Source organism: Daldinia childiae, assembly GCF_008694065.1.
Source record: "Daldinia childiae strain JS-1345 chromosome Unknown Scaffold9, whole genome shotgun sequence".
NCBI classification, from domain to species: domain Eukaryota; kingdom Fungi; phylum Ascomycota; class Sordariomycetes; order Xylariales; family Hypoxylaceae; genus Daldinia; species Daldinia childiae.
Window position 1 is genome coordinate 1,984,414 of NW_022984650.1, and position 15,224 is coordinate 1,999,637.

General features: G+C 45.6%; 4 protein-coding genes across 4 annotated transcripts; 2 read left to right on the forward strand and 2 right to left on the reverse strand.

Annotated features, from left to right (window-relative positions):
* Window positions 1–914: 914 nt before the first annotated feature.
* On the reverse strand, window positions 915–3,681 carry GL218_07737 (uncharacterized protein; the record flags this gene model as incomplete). Its single annotated transcript, XM_033584510.1, has 6 exons — window positions 915–1,497; window positions 1,554–1,571; window positions 1,706–2,214; window positions 2,331–2,355; window positions 2,416–3,478; window positions 3,528–3,681. The coding sequence occupies 6 exons, from the start codon at window positions 3,679–3,681 to the stop codon at window positions 915–917; spliced, it is 2,352 nt and encodes a 783-aa protein (XP_033432390.1).
* Window positions 3,682–5,411: 1,730 nt separating this feature from the next.
* GL218_07738 (Protein rds1) lies at window positions 5,412–6,812 on the forward strand (the record flags this gene model as incomplete). The annotated part of the gene is made up of 1 exon (XM_033584511.1): window positions 5,412–6,812. One exon carries the CDS (start codon window positions 5,412–5,414, stop codon window positions 6,810–6,812), a length of 1,401 nt encoding a protein of 466 aa, XP_033432556.1.
* Window positions 6,813–7,505: 693 nt separating this feature from the next.
* On the reverse strand, window positions 7,506–9,668 carry GL218_07739 (Transcription factor spt8; the record flags this gene model as incomplete). The annotated part of the gene is made up of 1 exon (XM_033584512.1): window positions 7,506–9,668. One exon carries the CDS (start codon window positions 9,666–9,668, stop codon window positions 7,506–7,508), a length of 2,163 nt encoding a protein of 720 aa, XP_033432385.1.
* Window positions 9,669–13,167: 3,499 nt separating this feature from the next.
* On the forward strand, window positions 13,168–14,541 carry GL218_07740 (putative integral membrane protein; the record flags this gene model as incomplete). Its single annotated transcript, XM_033584513.1, has 2 exons — window positions 13,168–13,855; window positions 13,946–14,541. 2 exons carry the CDS (start codon window positions 13,168–13,170, stop codon window positions 14,539–14,541), a joined length of 1,284 nt encoding a protein of 427 aa, XP_033432460.1.
* Between the last annotated feature and the right edge of the window lie 683 nt (window positions 14,542–15,224).

Here is a 15,224-nt window from a genome sequence, read left to right on the forward strand (position 1 = left end):
TACATTTGGTACATATATGTATCATGCCTCAAGTATGCAGCACGTTTAGCAAACATGCCGGCATCCTACTTGTCTTCTCTTTGTTAAATTCATTAAATTAAAACAGGTAGGTATCATGTCTTAGATGATATTGTAGAGATTGAATAACGAAAAGTTATGAAACCTCACCACCCGGCTACGTAAACAAACTTAACTTTACGTGTTTGTGAGTATGTTTGTAAGGTATAGAGCTATAGAGCTGTTTGTCCCAGTGGTCATGTCTTTATCAAATATAATAAGCACAAACCGAGTAAGGTAATGGTACCATTTATGTATAGGTACCTACCTATTAAGATGTATTGTGTCTTCGTTATTGGTCTACTTAAATAAGATCATCTGCGAAATATGAACATTAAAAACATACCTTTCAAATATAACGGTAGGATCATGGCCACTGCGGTTCGGTTATGCGCTTATATAACAATATTATATATAACAATATTATTTTATTTCAGGCGCAGTTACTAGTAATTGGAATTTCTTGCTAAAATCATGGTGATGAAAGTGAGTGTTTCTCTCAGTTCTATTCATCTAAGAATATACCTAGGCATCTACCATGGTTGTTGCCAAAGTTGTAGAGCTGGCTCAAATAACAGGCCCACGTATCTCTTACAAAAACCTCTCATTTCTTCGTGAAATACCAACTCTACCCTCTTCAAAGACTTCGGGTAATTTATACCTTTCTCGCGTTCCATTTAGGTAAGTCTCTAATAAAGTATAATGAAAATAGTCAATTAATATATAGTGTTCTTGGCTTAGTTACTTGATATCTTACGTTGCTATTGTTTCTCGCTAAGAATATGTTGAATACAATGGTAGTTATAGTTATGGGACATTCGATATCGAGGTCCCCAGGTAGGTATATGCTCTATTAATCACACCATCACCTCGCCCCAACTGGGTGGCCGATCTTCTAATTTGGTGCCCCATTCAGACTCCTGGCTTCCAAGCATCAGTTCCATCGTCCACCCCTCGGTAAAAAGGGAGTGGCTGATCCAAGATTTAGTCCACGGCTTGCCGTTTACTGTCGCGTTCTGTACGTAAATATTTTTGTATCCGGCATCGAACCCAACTGTCTTGATCTGTGCCGTCTTCCCTGTCAGAGGACTTGTTATGTTGACCTCCCGAAAAAATGGCGCCGAAATGAGGTACACATCTTGCCCAGATATCGGGAAGAGGCCTATCATCCCAAACACGACGAATGCGCCCATCGAACCTGAATCATCGTTTCCTGGGAGTCCTCCGTGGGACGTGTTAAATGCCGACGGGATATAGGTGTGTAGCCGTTTCGTGGATAGCCCAGGACGACCGGCATAATGATATAGATATACCGTCGAGAAAACGGGCTCATTAGAAATATCAGCTAGCCCTGACGTGTGAAAGAAGTCGAGGCGCTGAATAAATGGCTCTTCGGTCCCCATTAGCTCGATTAAGGCAGACATCGACTGTGGGACAAGGCTGTTAAGTTTGTTAGCTATATGGAACGCTTCGCTTGGAATGAGTTTATTACTTACAACTGGTATTGCCAAATACTGCCGGGTTAAGAATCAGTAACCACCATATTTAATAGTTTAGTTAAGAACATATGGAAAGAAATGAGTCACTATATAAATCCCCTCACATTCTCTCACTTTAATCAAGAAGATAGTAAACTTGAGATACTAACCTGGCTTCGAAGGTCTCACTAGGATTGGAGGTGAGCGAACAAAAGCTTGCAAGCGCCGAACATGCAATCGGGTCTTGAAATCCCCAAGTACCGTTTTGGTACTTTGGCTCAACGAAGCCCGTAAATCCAGTATCATTTCCATCGATAACCGAGCGCTGATCTGACTTCCATAGATACTGCCAGTTGGCACTTCTCTGAACATATTTATCGTATAAATCGTCTCTCCCGAGCCCTCGTGCTAATGTAGCAAGACAATAGTCATTATATGCGTATTCGAGCGTCCTTGAAATACTGCGCGAGTTAGTACCGAATCCTACCGGATCAAAATCTAGGTAAGGAATATATTGGAGATCCTTCCAGCTCCGTAGGCCACCCCGGCCGTGATATGCCCATTCCAATGGTTCAACTTCGGCGTCCTGGATGATAGCCTCGAGCGCGACATCCCAGCTGATGCCTGTAAGATTCTTGACGTAGGCATCGACAAGTACGACATCTGCATTTGAGCCACCCTGTATGAGTTGGTAAGTATTGTATACCTAGGTACGGATAAAAACCTAATGTGAAATAAGAGAGGTAGTTATTCGGATAGCCCCTGAGGTTATTGAGCAAATCCAGAGTTCCTTACCTGGGTCCAGCCGTTGCTGAGTGACCTGGATACGTAGAATGTTTGGTTAGTTTAGCCTTGCGTAAATTAATCCATAACATCTTACATGTGACAATCGGGTAACCAGCCCTCGTGCTTATAAATATCTAAAAGCGAGTTGACCATCTGAATTTGCGCGTGTGGATCAAGTATGGTAAGGAGCGGATGCTGAACGCGGAACGAATCCCAAATACAATAAAATGAGTCGAAGTATGGTATCCCACTATCCCAGTACGGGTTTTCGTCGGTATAGTTCTGGGGAGAGATCATGGTGCGATACAGACCGCTCCAGAAACTAGTTTGGAATTCCTCACTGGCGCCGCCAGCATCAACAGATATCGGGCTCAACTTCTCTCGCCACGCATCTTCCGTATCGGCCACGAGTCCGTCGAAATCGTTAAGCGGGCTAGGAATCTCCTCTGCTGCCCGTCGGCAAGCCTGATCAGCACTTACGAAACTTATTCCCATCCTAGCGGTTAACGTATTATTAGCCAGCTTGCTGAACCCAACCCATCCGCCGGCTTCTAAATAGAAGAGGTTGAAACCACGAGTAACGAAAAGTTCTTTTGGATCCGTGCCTGCTCGATTATTGACCCATACCCCATTTTCAACGACATCGCCGCCAAAGAAGTCCACACAAAAGTGCATCACGTACGACCCGGGTCCGAAACTAGGGAGGAATGTGCCATTTCCCTTTAGCCGCCCGCTTTCGGCATCTACGCTAACTGAAGCATTTTGGCGGCTTTTCCATAGATCCGTCAAATCGAGTAGTATTAAAGGATACTGATCATCCCCTGCCGGAAATTCGAATTTATATAATGCAGCGTGATCGCTAGAGGTCATTGTGGCCTTTATCCCCGAGACCAATTCCACCTCGAAGTAGCCTGGTCGAGCAACAACCGAATCTTCTACGTAGTGAGTGGCCCTCTCGCTTATGAGGAAGTTACAATTATTCACGTCACCTCCAGGACATATCTGAGGGAATAAAGGGAAATTTCCTAGGCTGGGGTTCCCGCCTGTGCCGCTGTCATGAGCTGCTGAGAAGCCCGTGATACTTGAGCCATCGGTTGAGAAACCCCCGGTATTCTGACCATCCACATCCGCAACAGGCTTTGCCAAACCGTATGGCCCTACAATAGTATGCTTAGCAGATGTCTACTAGGAAATGAGAGAACATACTTGTAGCACCCGCGAATACATTTCCGCCGTTAGTGCTACCAATAAGAGGGTCTACGAATTGGAGCACGTCGATACAGACTGCAGCAAGAGGAAAGATGGTGGAAAAAATGTAAATAAGTAGCGGGGTCACGAAAGACAGTCGCCGACATGCCATCCTAAGTTAATAAGGACCGCAATGGTAGGACTATGGATGATATAACTTTACTTTAAAAAAATGCAAAAGAGAAAATCAAGGCCGGCAAGTCTATGTATAATAACACCACGTCAAATCTACTCCCTAGACGGTGGCGTTTTGCGACCTTCCTGAAATGGTTGACCTTACAAAGGTCGCCCAAACGGCCATGCGGTGATCTTCATAATTGTGGAGAGCACAGATAATTCTAGCATTGGAACAAAGATTATTCACCTGTCTACCTATCAAGTATTCCTTCTTACAGAATGCAGTGCCTTAAGACGAACACCGGTCCAAACAAATGAGAAGAGCGCGAAGAGACGAGCCAATATAGAATCTAATATCTCCAAGATTACTAGCTTATTCATAAGGGGAGTATTGTTGATACCTTTTACATTGTTTCTACATTGATATAACATAGGCAGTGCGCTGAATTGACTACAATACGTAGTACCACCCATGTGAGGGGTTATAAGCAAGGGACTTGTCCACGGAATTCGGTAAATAAATGCCTTACCTACACTTGAGGTACATTATTTGATAACAACGTAAATAAGGTCTCTTCGCGGCGATTCTGGTAGGCGATTGATATTTCACTATTTCAAACCAAATGCAATCAAGAAGAGAATATGTTTACAGATATTTTGGCTAGCTAAAGTATTCGTTGTGGTTGGTTGCATTAATTTGTAGCAGTCTACTAAGTTAAGAACTACACCTTATTCCGAAAAGCATTAATATATTACGAATAGTAAAAAGAAGGCGAAGCTCGATATATGACAACTTCTATGCTTAGGTGCAGTATGAACCGGAATACAAGGCACTGACTGCCAAGTTCACTGTCGCGGTCATCGACCTCGGCCTCGGCTCTATGCTGGGCAACGTCACCGTAACCTACCTGGACATTGGAGTCAGGGACCGAATATTACTCATCGTATTCACATGATGGAAAGGGTCGAGAATTCAGATCTGATATCAAACTTTAAAGCTTTGTCCTCTAGTAGATTTTAAGGGACGAAGGGAGATATGGTTTTCCCTTACAGCAACATGGGGACGTCCCTTGTTAGCATCCCGGCCTGTCATTATCGGATGATGATAATGGTCCAAATTAACCTTATCTTTTTGACTCCCGCTCCTCACCCAAAAGACTATTCAAAGGTTTGGTATATGCCTCTTTCTACTGCAGGCTGCGACGTCTCGATAGTTCGTTCCACGCGTATTTCGTGTGTTGATGACGAATAGACCATGAGAAGCAAATCCCTCTGCGAGATCAAAATGCCAAGGGGGCAATTAAAGGTTTCCCAATAAATAAATGACGTGTATGCCGCCTTTTTATCGCGGCCTCCGACGTTGACAATATGAAATGGGATTACGATTTCGTAACGTAACCATCACGGAATACATGACTTATTATTCGGCGAGGAATATCCCGGATGCTAGCCACTCACTATGGCAAAGCGATATCCAGGTTTTATACCAACTGGCCTTCGAATTTAACTATGACGCTAAGAATCTGGACAAGGACGGATAACTTGACCGAGAGATACTTCGACTCGTCATGGTAACTTGACCGTGCAGCTATACCATAGAATCTTACAACATATAAACCACATATAAACCCTTAACATATTTAATTTTTAACAAATAGTTAGTCGTACGAGCATTTGTATTCGTTTTTTTTTCTCCACCTTGCTAGAATCAGTGTAAGAATAACCATGCCACACTTCATCGGTTTGGCAAGTGCCGGCGTCCTAGCACTCGTCGTGCCATACTCTCTTGCGGTTCCCTTCGTCTCCGAAGCTCAAACTACCGTGCAATCCGATGCGACTACGACAGTCCCTGTCGTTCCTGTGACGAATGTGACCTCTCATGGTCCATATACCGGCCCACCGGCTACGACAACCGGCGCACTCTCCACGGAGGTCACAGCTTTAACGATTCCAAGCAGGCCACCAGAGCCCTACAAGCTGCAATATCCGGCAGACGGGCAGCTTCACCAACCACAACCCGCACCATACACGCCCGGCGGTGGCCTAGGAACCAACGGGTCCGAGCCAGTGTATCGCGTAATAAGCGATTTTGACTACGAGTCTATTGCGTTGGCCCTCTACCAAGAGTGGATAGAACTCGATCTCTTCCATTGGGGTTTAGCCAGGTTCTCCACCGAGGAGTTCGAAGCCGCCGGATTGAATGCCGAAGATCGGTATCTCATCCAGTTCATGGCTGAGCAAGAAGTTGGTCATGCTACAGCTTTGACAAACTTGCTGGGAGATAACGCTCCGGTCCAGTGTACTTATAACTACCCAGTGACAAGCGTGCGAGAATTCATCGACTTCAATCAGAAATTAACCCGATGGGGAGAGTCAGGCGTATATGGTTTCTTGAATCATCTTGATTCGCGTGAATCGGCTCAGATACTTTTGCAGTCTATCACAACAGAGGCACGACAGCAGCTCATTTTCCGCCAGTTCGATGGCCTCTTTCCTATGCCTGTGTGGTTTGAGATAGGCATCCCGCAATCCTGGGCGTGGTCCCTCCTGGCCCCGTATATCTCGTCGTGTCCGGCTAACCAGACTCGCCTGATATGGCAGAACTTCCCTTCACTACGCGTCATCAACCAGCCAAACCCAGCTCGTATCAACGGTTCTGACGCCTGGAACGAGACTACCGGCGGGTACGCGAACACACTCAGCACTCGAAATATATCAGCAGCAGAGAGCTGCCTGCACGGTGGCATCGGTCAAAACTGCAGTCCGGCCATTACCCATAATAGGACCACCCCGTTATCATATCCCGGCCGTCAAGTTTTCTTGAAGTGGGATAGCCCTGGCAATCTCATCGGGCCAAACAACAGCTACGTCACTAGCATGTCGGCAGGATATCCTAAGTTTGCCGCCTGGGTCTCTCAGCTCAACGTCACCTATACCCCCTTACAGAATATCAATGGCAACACTGCGTATACCATTCAACCTAACACCTCGACATACGAAGGTGATCCTGCTGTGAACGGTACCATCTTCTTAGCTATCACAGACGACGATTTATACGTCACGCCATTCAACATCACGCAGATGAACCCACATGTCAATGCATTGGCCATCTACCAAGCGGGATAAGCTGTGGCTTTCACAATTCATTTTCAGGTGCAGACTGAGTATGGAGAACAGGCTGATTGAAGCCAGTATGCTGGGGAAGGGTAAGAAGAGAAACGACAAGAAACTAGGCAGGATCAAGACATAGGCCACAATGGTATCTTGTTACACGCACAAGATGCATTTCATAGCCACAATAGATCAGAAACCAAGTTAACCCAAACTTTTCAGTCGCGATTGCTCTCTCCACGCTATTGGTACTATACAGTCTCTAAAGTGAATGACAACGTCGGAAACATGTTCGGATCTATGCGTCACTTACTCCAAAGACCTCTAGCTCCTCGCAAAGCACCACGCTGAGATACTGTAAGGATACTGCCATCAATTCTTATCCCGTCATCTAGTGATAGTCCTTAGAAGATGAATTCCGGAGAAAGCACCATTACTCCGTTTCGCCATTTCCAAATCAAACACTGGGTATCTACTTTTCCAAATAAGCTGTTGAATCATCGGAATAAAAAGAGAGAGAGAGAGAGAGAGAGAGAGAGAGAGAGAAAATAAGCCGTGTAAATAACGGCAGAGAGGTTCGCAATAGTAGCGCACACGGAAATCCCAAAGTTCCGAATTAGTATTGATCCGGTGAGTCCGATAGAATATGTACCGGCGAGCTGCTGCATTTCCGCATACACGTATCATGAATAAAAAATGCAGCTGCTATCATGATGGAACGTTTATTTCGTATCCAATGAGTACTTCGGTAGTTGTCCCTTCCCAGCCTCGGTTCCCCGCAGCTGATATCATGAAGCGACTTGACGGGTCGATGTATAAGCTGGATATGACACCGGCGCGTGGCGGGCCAGGGATAATTAGGAAAGGTGGTGGCGAGTGTTTAGACGAATGCTCGGAGCGAAGATCGTAAAGTCGAAGAATATCGTGAGAGGCACAAACTAGATGCCGTCCGTTGACCATCGATCGAACGCAACTAACCGGTCCGCTTCCACCGGGAAACTTAAAAACCCGTTCTGGTTGCCAACCTACGCGACCACCCTTTGCCTTCTGTATGCTGAATTCCTCTACCGTACCGTTTCTCCTGCCCGCGTATATCCAATTGCCATCCGGGCTCCAGCACGCCCCCATGCACCAAGGAGGGATACCAGGCCTGTTCCCAATACGCGCCACGGGATTTTGCATTCGACGATCCCAGATACGTAAGGTCCCATCCATAGACGCGGAAAGAAAAGTACTATCCGAAGTCTGTGTCATATCGTAATGCGTGGGGGGCGGGGCGGCGAAAACAGTGGACGGTGACTGAGGTAACTCCGCTTGGCCACCCTGAGCATGCGGCAACGGCATATCTGCTAGCTGCGATCTTAACGTGCTGTCGCCCGGGTTGATTGACTGCGAAAACTCCGGCATAGAGGGCAGAGACGACGGGTCCATATTTACGTCGGTCCCAAAAGAACTGAGCGCATTGTCGCCAAATATAGTAGGGTCTGATGAGTTCGAATTAGGAAGAGGCTGGGTGGTTGGCACTTGACCCGACCCTGGTTCAAAGGCTGAACCAGAGATATTATAATTACCTATTGCAACGTCGGCATCCTGAGCCGAATCTTGCATCATCGCTCGGGAAAATTCGTTGTCCTCTTCCCCCTCATAAGCGCCCATGCCGTCGTTGTCACCGAAGAGATCGGAGCCGACTGTTGGACTACCACCAAATAGGCTGTCATGCGCAGGACTCCCTCGACCATCAGCCATCGCGTCTCTCCCATTAGCCATCTGGCCAGAAACGCCATTAGCTCCTACACCGTTCACGCCAGTATCGATATCCATGCTAAATGTGCCATCCATCTCAAACTTTAAGTCGCCGTCGGCACCAGGATGCGTATTATTGCTAAAGAACGTATCGCTTAGTATCTCCTCTTCGCTAGCTTCCGGGGGAATCGGTTGTCCTCCCATGGGCCGAATCTCGACGGCAGAAATCTGTCCTCCACTTCCATCAAACTGACGCGCCACCTGTCCCGTATTCAGATCCCAGTCAAATATATTCTTATCCCAGCTGCCACTCAATACACTCTTCTCATCCGGAGAAAGAGTCAGAACGCTGACAGCATTGGTATGCTTCTTGAGACATGCAATCCGTTTCCCTTCGTCGTGACGCACGCTTTGGAGATTAATGCCGCCGCTCTCGAGGCCGGACAGGAGCCACAAGGCCTGGGAGTGGACAGCTAGACTGTAGACGGGGCTGAGTACCAAGTCTTCCTGTCGCACAGGGGCAGGTTGAGGCTCGGCATTTTCCCAATACGACATCAAGACACCAGCCTTGGTTACCGAGTCGACGAATGGATGACGCTGCGCTACGGTTAAGAGGGTTTTACCGTTGATTGTAGCGGGCCCGTCGTACTTCCTGATGTATCCGTCACTTCCACCCGTCATCCAGTAACGAAGATCGGGGGTTATAGCTATCGCATTGACACTGGTGGCCATGGGAGCTGCCATAGTCGGAACGATATCGTACGTAGCTGCGGTGAGCGCTTCCGGGCGAACCTTGGGCTTCCACTTGGGAGTAGCGAGAGGACCGGGGGTAGCCGAGGTTCGAGCGACGGCCGGGTTAGCTAAACCGTTTGATTGCTGGTGGTCATGAGCGTCATCTTCGTCTTCATTCTCGTGCTGGTCGGGGTCATCGTCTTCCTCCTCGTCATTTTCGTTCTCATTATCGTTATCGTTGTCATTGTCGTCTTCATCGTGATCTGGATTGTCATTCTCGTCCTCGCCATCTACATCTACATCGCCATCGCCATCGCCATCCGCCTCGTGGATCATAATATCGTCATCGTGTTCGTTATCCGAGCTCGCATTGGAGTCTCGGTCAAAGTCGTCCATGGCTGAACAATGAATGCTATCGACTACGATCGAGTACGACAAAGCACGATTATCTCCCAACCTACGAATAGCATTCTATAGCCTCGTTTTGGATTGTTTGGGATTATTTAGTATATGCTGTAGCTATTGTAGCAATATTAAAGAAATATGTCTACTTAAATGTGTGAAAAGTGAAGAGTGAAAAGATAATAACCTAACCTAAAATTATAAGACAAAGACGGCCGAGCGCGTAGGAGATTTAGCAAGTCGGATAAATGAATAACGAATGATGATATGTATAAAACAAGTGTATTCATGTCCGAGTATAGATCGATACATATGCGGGGCATCTAACTTCGCTGCCAAGATTCCGTATATATGTGTGTATATATACCTACAGCGTGCTTAACGTACATATCACGGAAATATCTAGTAATAAGTGATAAATTATTCATACAAAATTCCTCAAGTATAATCTCAATGTAAGTAAATAAAAGAGCCATAAAATTTACAAATTGCATGTAAGGCTAAAGCGCCTCAACTCCCACCTAAGACTCTTACAACTCTAAACGTCCCATTTCCCTTCCCTTCGCCCCTTTATTCCCATACCTCCGTATCCCCCTACCCCCATCACTTTCCAATCCACAATCATCAGGTTTTCCCAGAGACATAATAAGTAGTAGTCAAATAAACGGCTAATTCCTAACCCTGCCATACCAGCCTCTGGCGAGTCTTCCCCCCCTGCCTCTGCCGAGTCTTGTTTCCCTCCCTCTGTGAACTTTCTGAGTGTTCTCCTTGCTTTGGGAAGATGTCTCTGTCTCTTTCGGAGTACTACTAGAAGCACTACGTCCTTTAGGGAAGACCGCGTTGGTTTTCTTATTCTCAAAGGACTCATAATCATCACCTGGCGTATAATCCGGTGCCACTGTCGGCTTATTAGCGACCGGTAATTTTTGAGACCTTCTTCTTGACCTGGAAGGCTGTGCCTCGTCATCATCTTCTCTTACTCGCTTTCTAGCGTCTGCGTTGTATACTATGACTGAGTCCCCACCTTCCGGCGGCTCCATCAAAGTTGCCGCGTCTACGTCTCGAAGTCCGTCCCGAACAGTGCTAACCACTTCCACCGCGATACGTGCTTTGTAGCCCATTTCGCGAACAGCTTCGTATGCGGTAAGGCCAATCATCTCCCATCGCACCAAGTCAGAGTTAAACCACCCGCTCAAATCTTCCCAGAGACTTTCGTCATAATGATAGACCTCGCCATGCACCATACCCACTATCCGGTTCATAATATTCCTTGCTGCCCAAAACGTTCGGAGACCGCAGCTCCAAGAGTCTAACTGCTGGGATGTCGATGTTTCACGATGGTAATCTCGAGCAAACGTGAAGTGATTTTTTCTGAGAAACTTTTGCAATCGATTTCCAATGAATTGTTTTCTCACCCCTCCCCCTCTAGTTCTCCACGAATCGATAATGCCGACCTGAAGAATTCTTGTCCATCCGTTAGCTTTGTTAGTCGAATTCACTTTACGGATAACACCTAATACCCAATGGTTACCATGAATATTCATCGGCCATAGGGTATATTCGGTCTGTTTAAGGCTGCGGCAAAATCTTGCATAGTTTCTGTTCAATATGTCCTGAAACGCCCTCTCGTTACTCCCAAATAATCCTTCGATACTCGTGTCTGCAATATGGATCAAGTCCTTGGCTAACTTTGGCAAGCTGTTCTGGTACACCTTTAACGATTTATCAAGAGCATCACCATTAAGCCATTCCTCGCGGTTGGCCTGAAGTTGATTAAGACCTCTTATATCTGGCCAGCCATTGGGCGGACGAGGTAAGTTACTACCAGGTAGTTCTATATGCTTTTGCCGACATTGTCCTTGGTCCGATCCTTGGGTCCCGCATAGTACCTGCGCTGGCGAGGTGCTCGGCATGTTTGTTATTGCCTTATATAATGAAGGATCTCAAACGATGATAGGCCTTGGGTAGTATTTCGTATCGTACTGGTGATACTAAGCTCGTTGTCCCATCAACAGCCGTATTTGCGTGTAAGTTGTGTATCGCAATAAAATACAGGTGAATTCTAGTATAGTTTATTACACCACTGAGGAGTAACACTGCGTAGTAGGTCAGACCTATTGGATAATGGATGCGTCGGTTGGTTGCTGTTGAAGTTATTAAGATATTGTCGCTTGCTAACAAAGGTGGCCGTGGGCGTTCCTAGTAGCCTGAACTCTTAATATATCTTTGTGCTCCGCCGAATCCGACGACCTACGAGCACAATGGGTTACAAGCTGAATCGGAGGTCAAACTTCGGTTTCGGCCGGCACCTAGTGCCCCTTTGTCTTTGAAAGCGAGTACGGAAAAGACAAGAAATTATGCTCGAGATATAGCGATCCAACCTAGCGTCTAGGTAAGATGAAAAGAGGCTTCTTAGCAATTGAAATCTCTAGGATTCTTTGTAGACGAAGCCGCTAAACGTCCTAAACCCCTAATAAAATCCACAATATTAACAACTAACCTGACAAGGAAAATTAGGCATAAATCCAATTACCAATTCAACACGCTCATGCTATTTCGTAACTATAGATAAAATCGTCGCTGTTGTATAGTCCTAGAAAGCTCCTTTCCGTCTACTAAAATTCTTACTAAACTATAACGTATTGACAGAACTTACTCTTTGAGTTAGCTAACTCACTCAATATACTCGCCCCATATACTCACTAAGATACAGTGGTATTGACACGGCTTTTGAGCTATAGCACTCATCTTTGTAGTTCTTAGGGTTGCATATAAGTCTTTTATTATGTTTTTTTAAGACTTTGTATGAATTATGATTATACTATAAGTGTAATTGTTCGTTGTTAAGTAAGTAACTACCAAGAGAGTTAAACATCATAAAATTAATACCAAGGAAAACAAAATTGAAGTTGGGGATTTATAGAATGACTCTTAAGTATGTAGTTTGGCTGGAATTGAAAATAAAGGCCTAAACATCATAGCAAGACGTATATGACACGATATAAGGCAATATCTACCTCCAATCAAGGGAAATAGATGCACAGCCACTCCGCCACAGTGGCACAACGGTTGGTTAGATACTAGCCTCTAGGCAAAGTTCTAGGCAAAGTCTGGGCATACGATTTACAAGCATAGAATCCACGATCCTTCATCAATAATTTGTTATTATCGGTTGTATCGGATAGGATTGCTAACGCATAGTCGTGATTACCTAGGCCAATTCTGGATTACCAACTACCACTATGGGGGTCCATTGTCCAGCCTGGTTGATTTCTTCCAACTACCAACTTACCAACTACCCAACTACCCAACTATTAATTGATAATTGTCAATTCCTAATTTCTAACTGTTAACTATCAATCGAAGCATGTAACAATATATTATAGCTAGTTCTCTCTTATACCACCTAAATCGCTATTTCTTATATATCAACTCGACAAGGGGGGAAGTTGTTGGTTCTCTGGGAGCGAGGGGGCGAGCTAGCAGCTTTCAGATGCTCGCTACAACTCCAAATCGCGGCGTCGTGTCGTTCTTTTTGAGCTTTCTGCTCTGCTATGTTATAATCGCTCTCTATTTGCGGTCCAAGTGCTACCGCGATCCATCCTCCCTCTTTTTTAGGCCTGAATCCGCCCGAGTCCTGACATATTCTTCCTTTCGCAAGGCACAAGCCCGGAAATATGCAGATCTAGCTACGCTACATACCCCGACAAAATGGGTCGCAAACTCCACCGTTCCCGAACTTTGTATCGGCATCGCTTCGGTGAGCCGGCATGGGTTCTCTTATTTGAAAGAAACCCTCGGGTCGGTGCTCGACGGCTTAGATGATCTTGAACGTCAACACATCTACGTTGTCGTCTTCCTTGCCCACACCGATCAATCCCAACACGAAGATTTCAACCAACCCTGGCTCATCAACATGGCCGACAATCTCCCAACCTACCCAGACGACCCCGAAACCTCTGACCTTGTGCGACAGCTCGAGATTAGCGGGGACTACGAAGCCCATGCCCGAAAGCAGAAGATTGATTACACAGTACTACTAGGCGAATGTACCAGTGTTGGCGCTAAATACATCATGACCTTGGAGGACGACGTGATTGCTTTAGATGGGTGGTATCACCGAGCTCTCGGCGCTTTGCATACTGCCGCGAGGAAGACCCAAGAGCTCGGACGAGACAGCTGTATGTTTCGATCCATCTATTACCAAAGACACTCCCCATAAATTATTACCTTCGTATTTACTATTACTAACCTGATTATCATCTATGTAGTTCTCTACCTACGCGTCTTCTATGATGGTAGGCTCCTCGGCTGGAATAGCGAGGAATGGCCATTATATGTCGAATCAAGCATAGCAATATTAATTGCCGAAGTTTTGATTTTGGTAACTCTTCGCTGGCGTATCGTTATGCTTCGTAAAACTCTGACTTATTCGGTCGTCTTCTTACTCTGTGGGGTTTGTACTCCCATGCTAATCGGTCTATTCTTCGCGGCCGGCCGTAATTGCATGCTACCAAAAGAACCCGGTGTTCACCTTATGCATAAGTACGGTTGCTGCGCCCAAGGACTCATATTTCCTCAGCGTCAGGTACTCGAGAACTTGCTCCCCCTATACCGTGAGACCCACGATAATCACGCTGCCGTTGATACATTTCTAGAGGATTGGGCCAATAATCACGATAGCTTGCGCTGGGCTGTCACGCCAGTCTTGATCCAGCATGTCGGCGGTAAAAGCTCACACGGCGCAGGCGACCAGGAATTGGGCTCGCTTACTGAGGACATGCCATTTGATTATTCGTTTGAGATGAACGATCCCATCAAGCTCGCAAGGGAGCATCAAGCATGGGTTGCAGAGATGTCGAGATAGAATCCCGCAATAGCAAGTAAATAAATTTTATCAATACTATATAGGTTAACCATTACTATTGCGTATGAAATAACTTGAGTTTACAGCGTGTTGACATGAAATAATAATTTTCTTTATTAAAATGTGGACAGTAAACGCCGTGTCCTAGAATTACGCTTATCAATTAAGATGTAGTGTTGATTAGCACTGGTAGTTGATGAAATCGCGATCGATTACATTACTGCCCGAGAAAGAAAATGGTTACCTATTGAGATCAGTACAAATATCATTGAATAACAAGTCCTAATGAACGACAATAAGTCGAGGGATATTCACTGACAAATGTATCTGATAACATGATGGAACCACCCTATATGAAATATGAAAGGGGCAGGGGTGTGATATCGTTATGTAGCATTTTTATACACTCACTACTAATATTTCTACGTAGTGAAAAATATAATGCTTGACTCTTCAGGCCTTACCAATAGTAGGTAGCCTCCTCCAATTTCTGAATGAGGTTGTTTCTTTAGGGGGATTTTCGCACTCAGAATTTGTACCAGATCCGACTGGAATTGCTATTACCTACTCGGAGATCTTATACTGAGGCCGTATGAGTAGACGACAATATCGAACGTAATTCCGATCCAGTTTCCAACAATCGGGAGTGGAATCAGCGATGCGTCAATATATCGCAATTATCC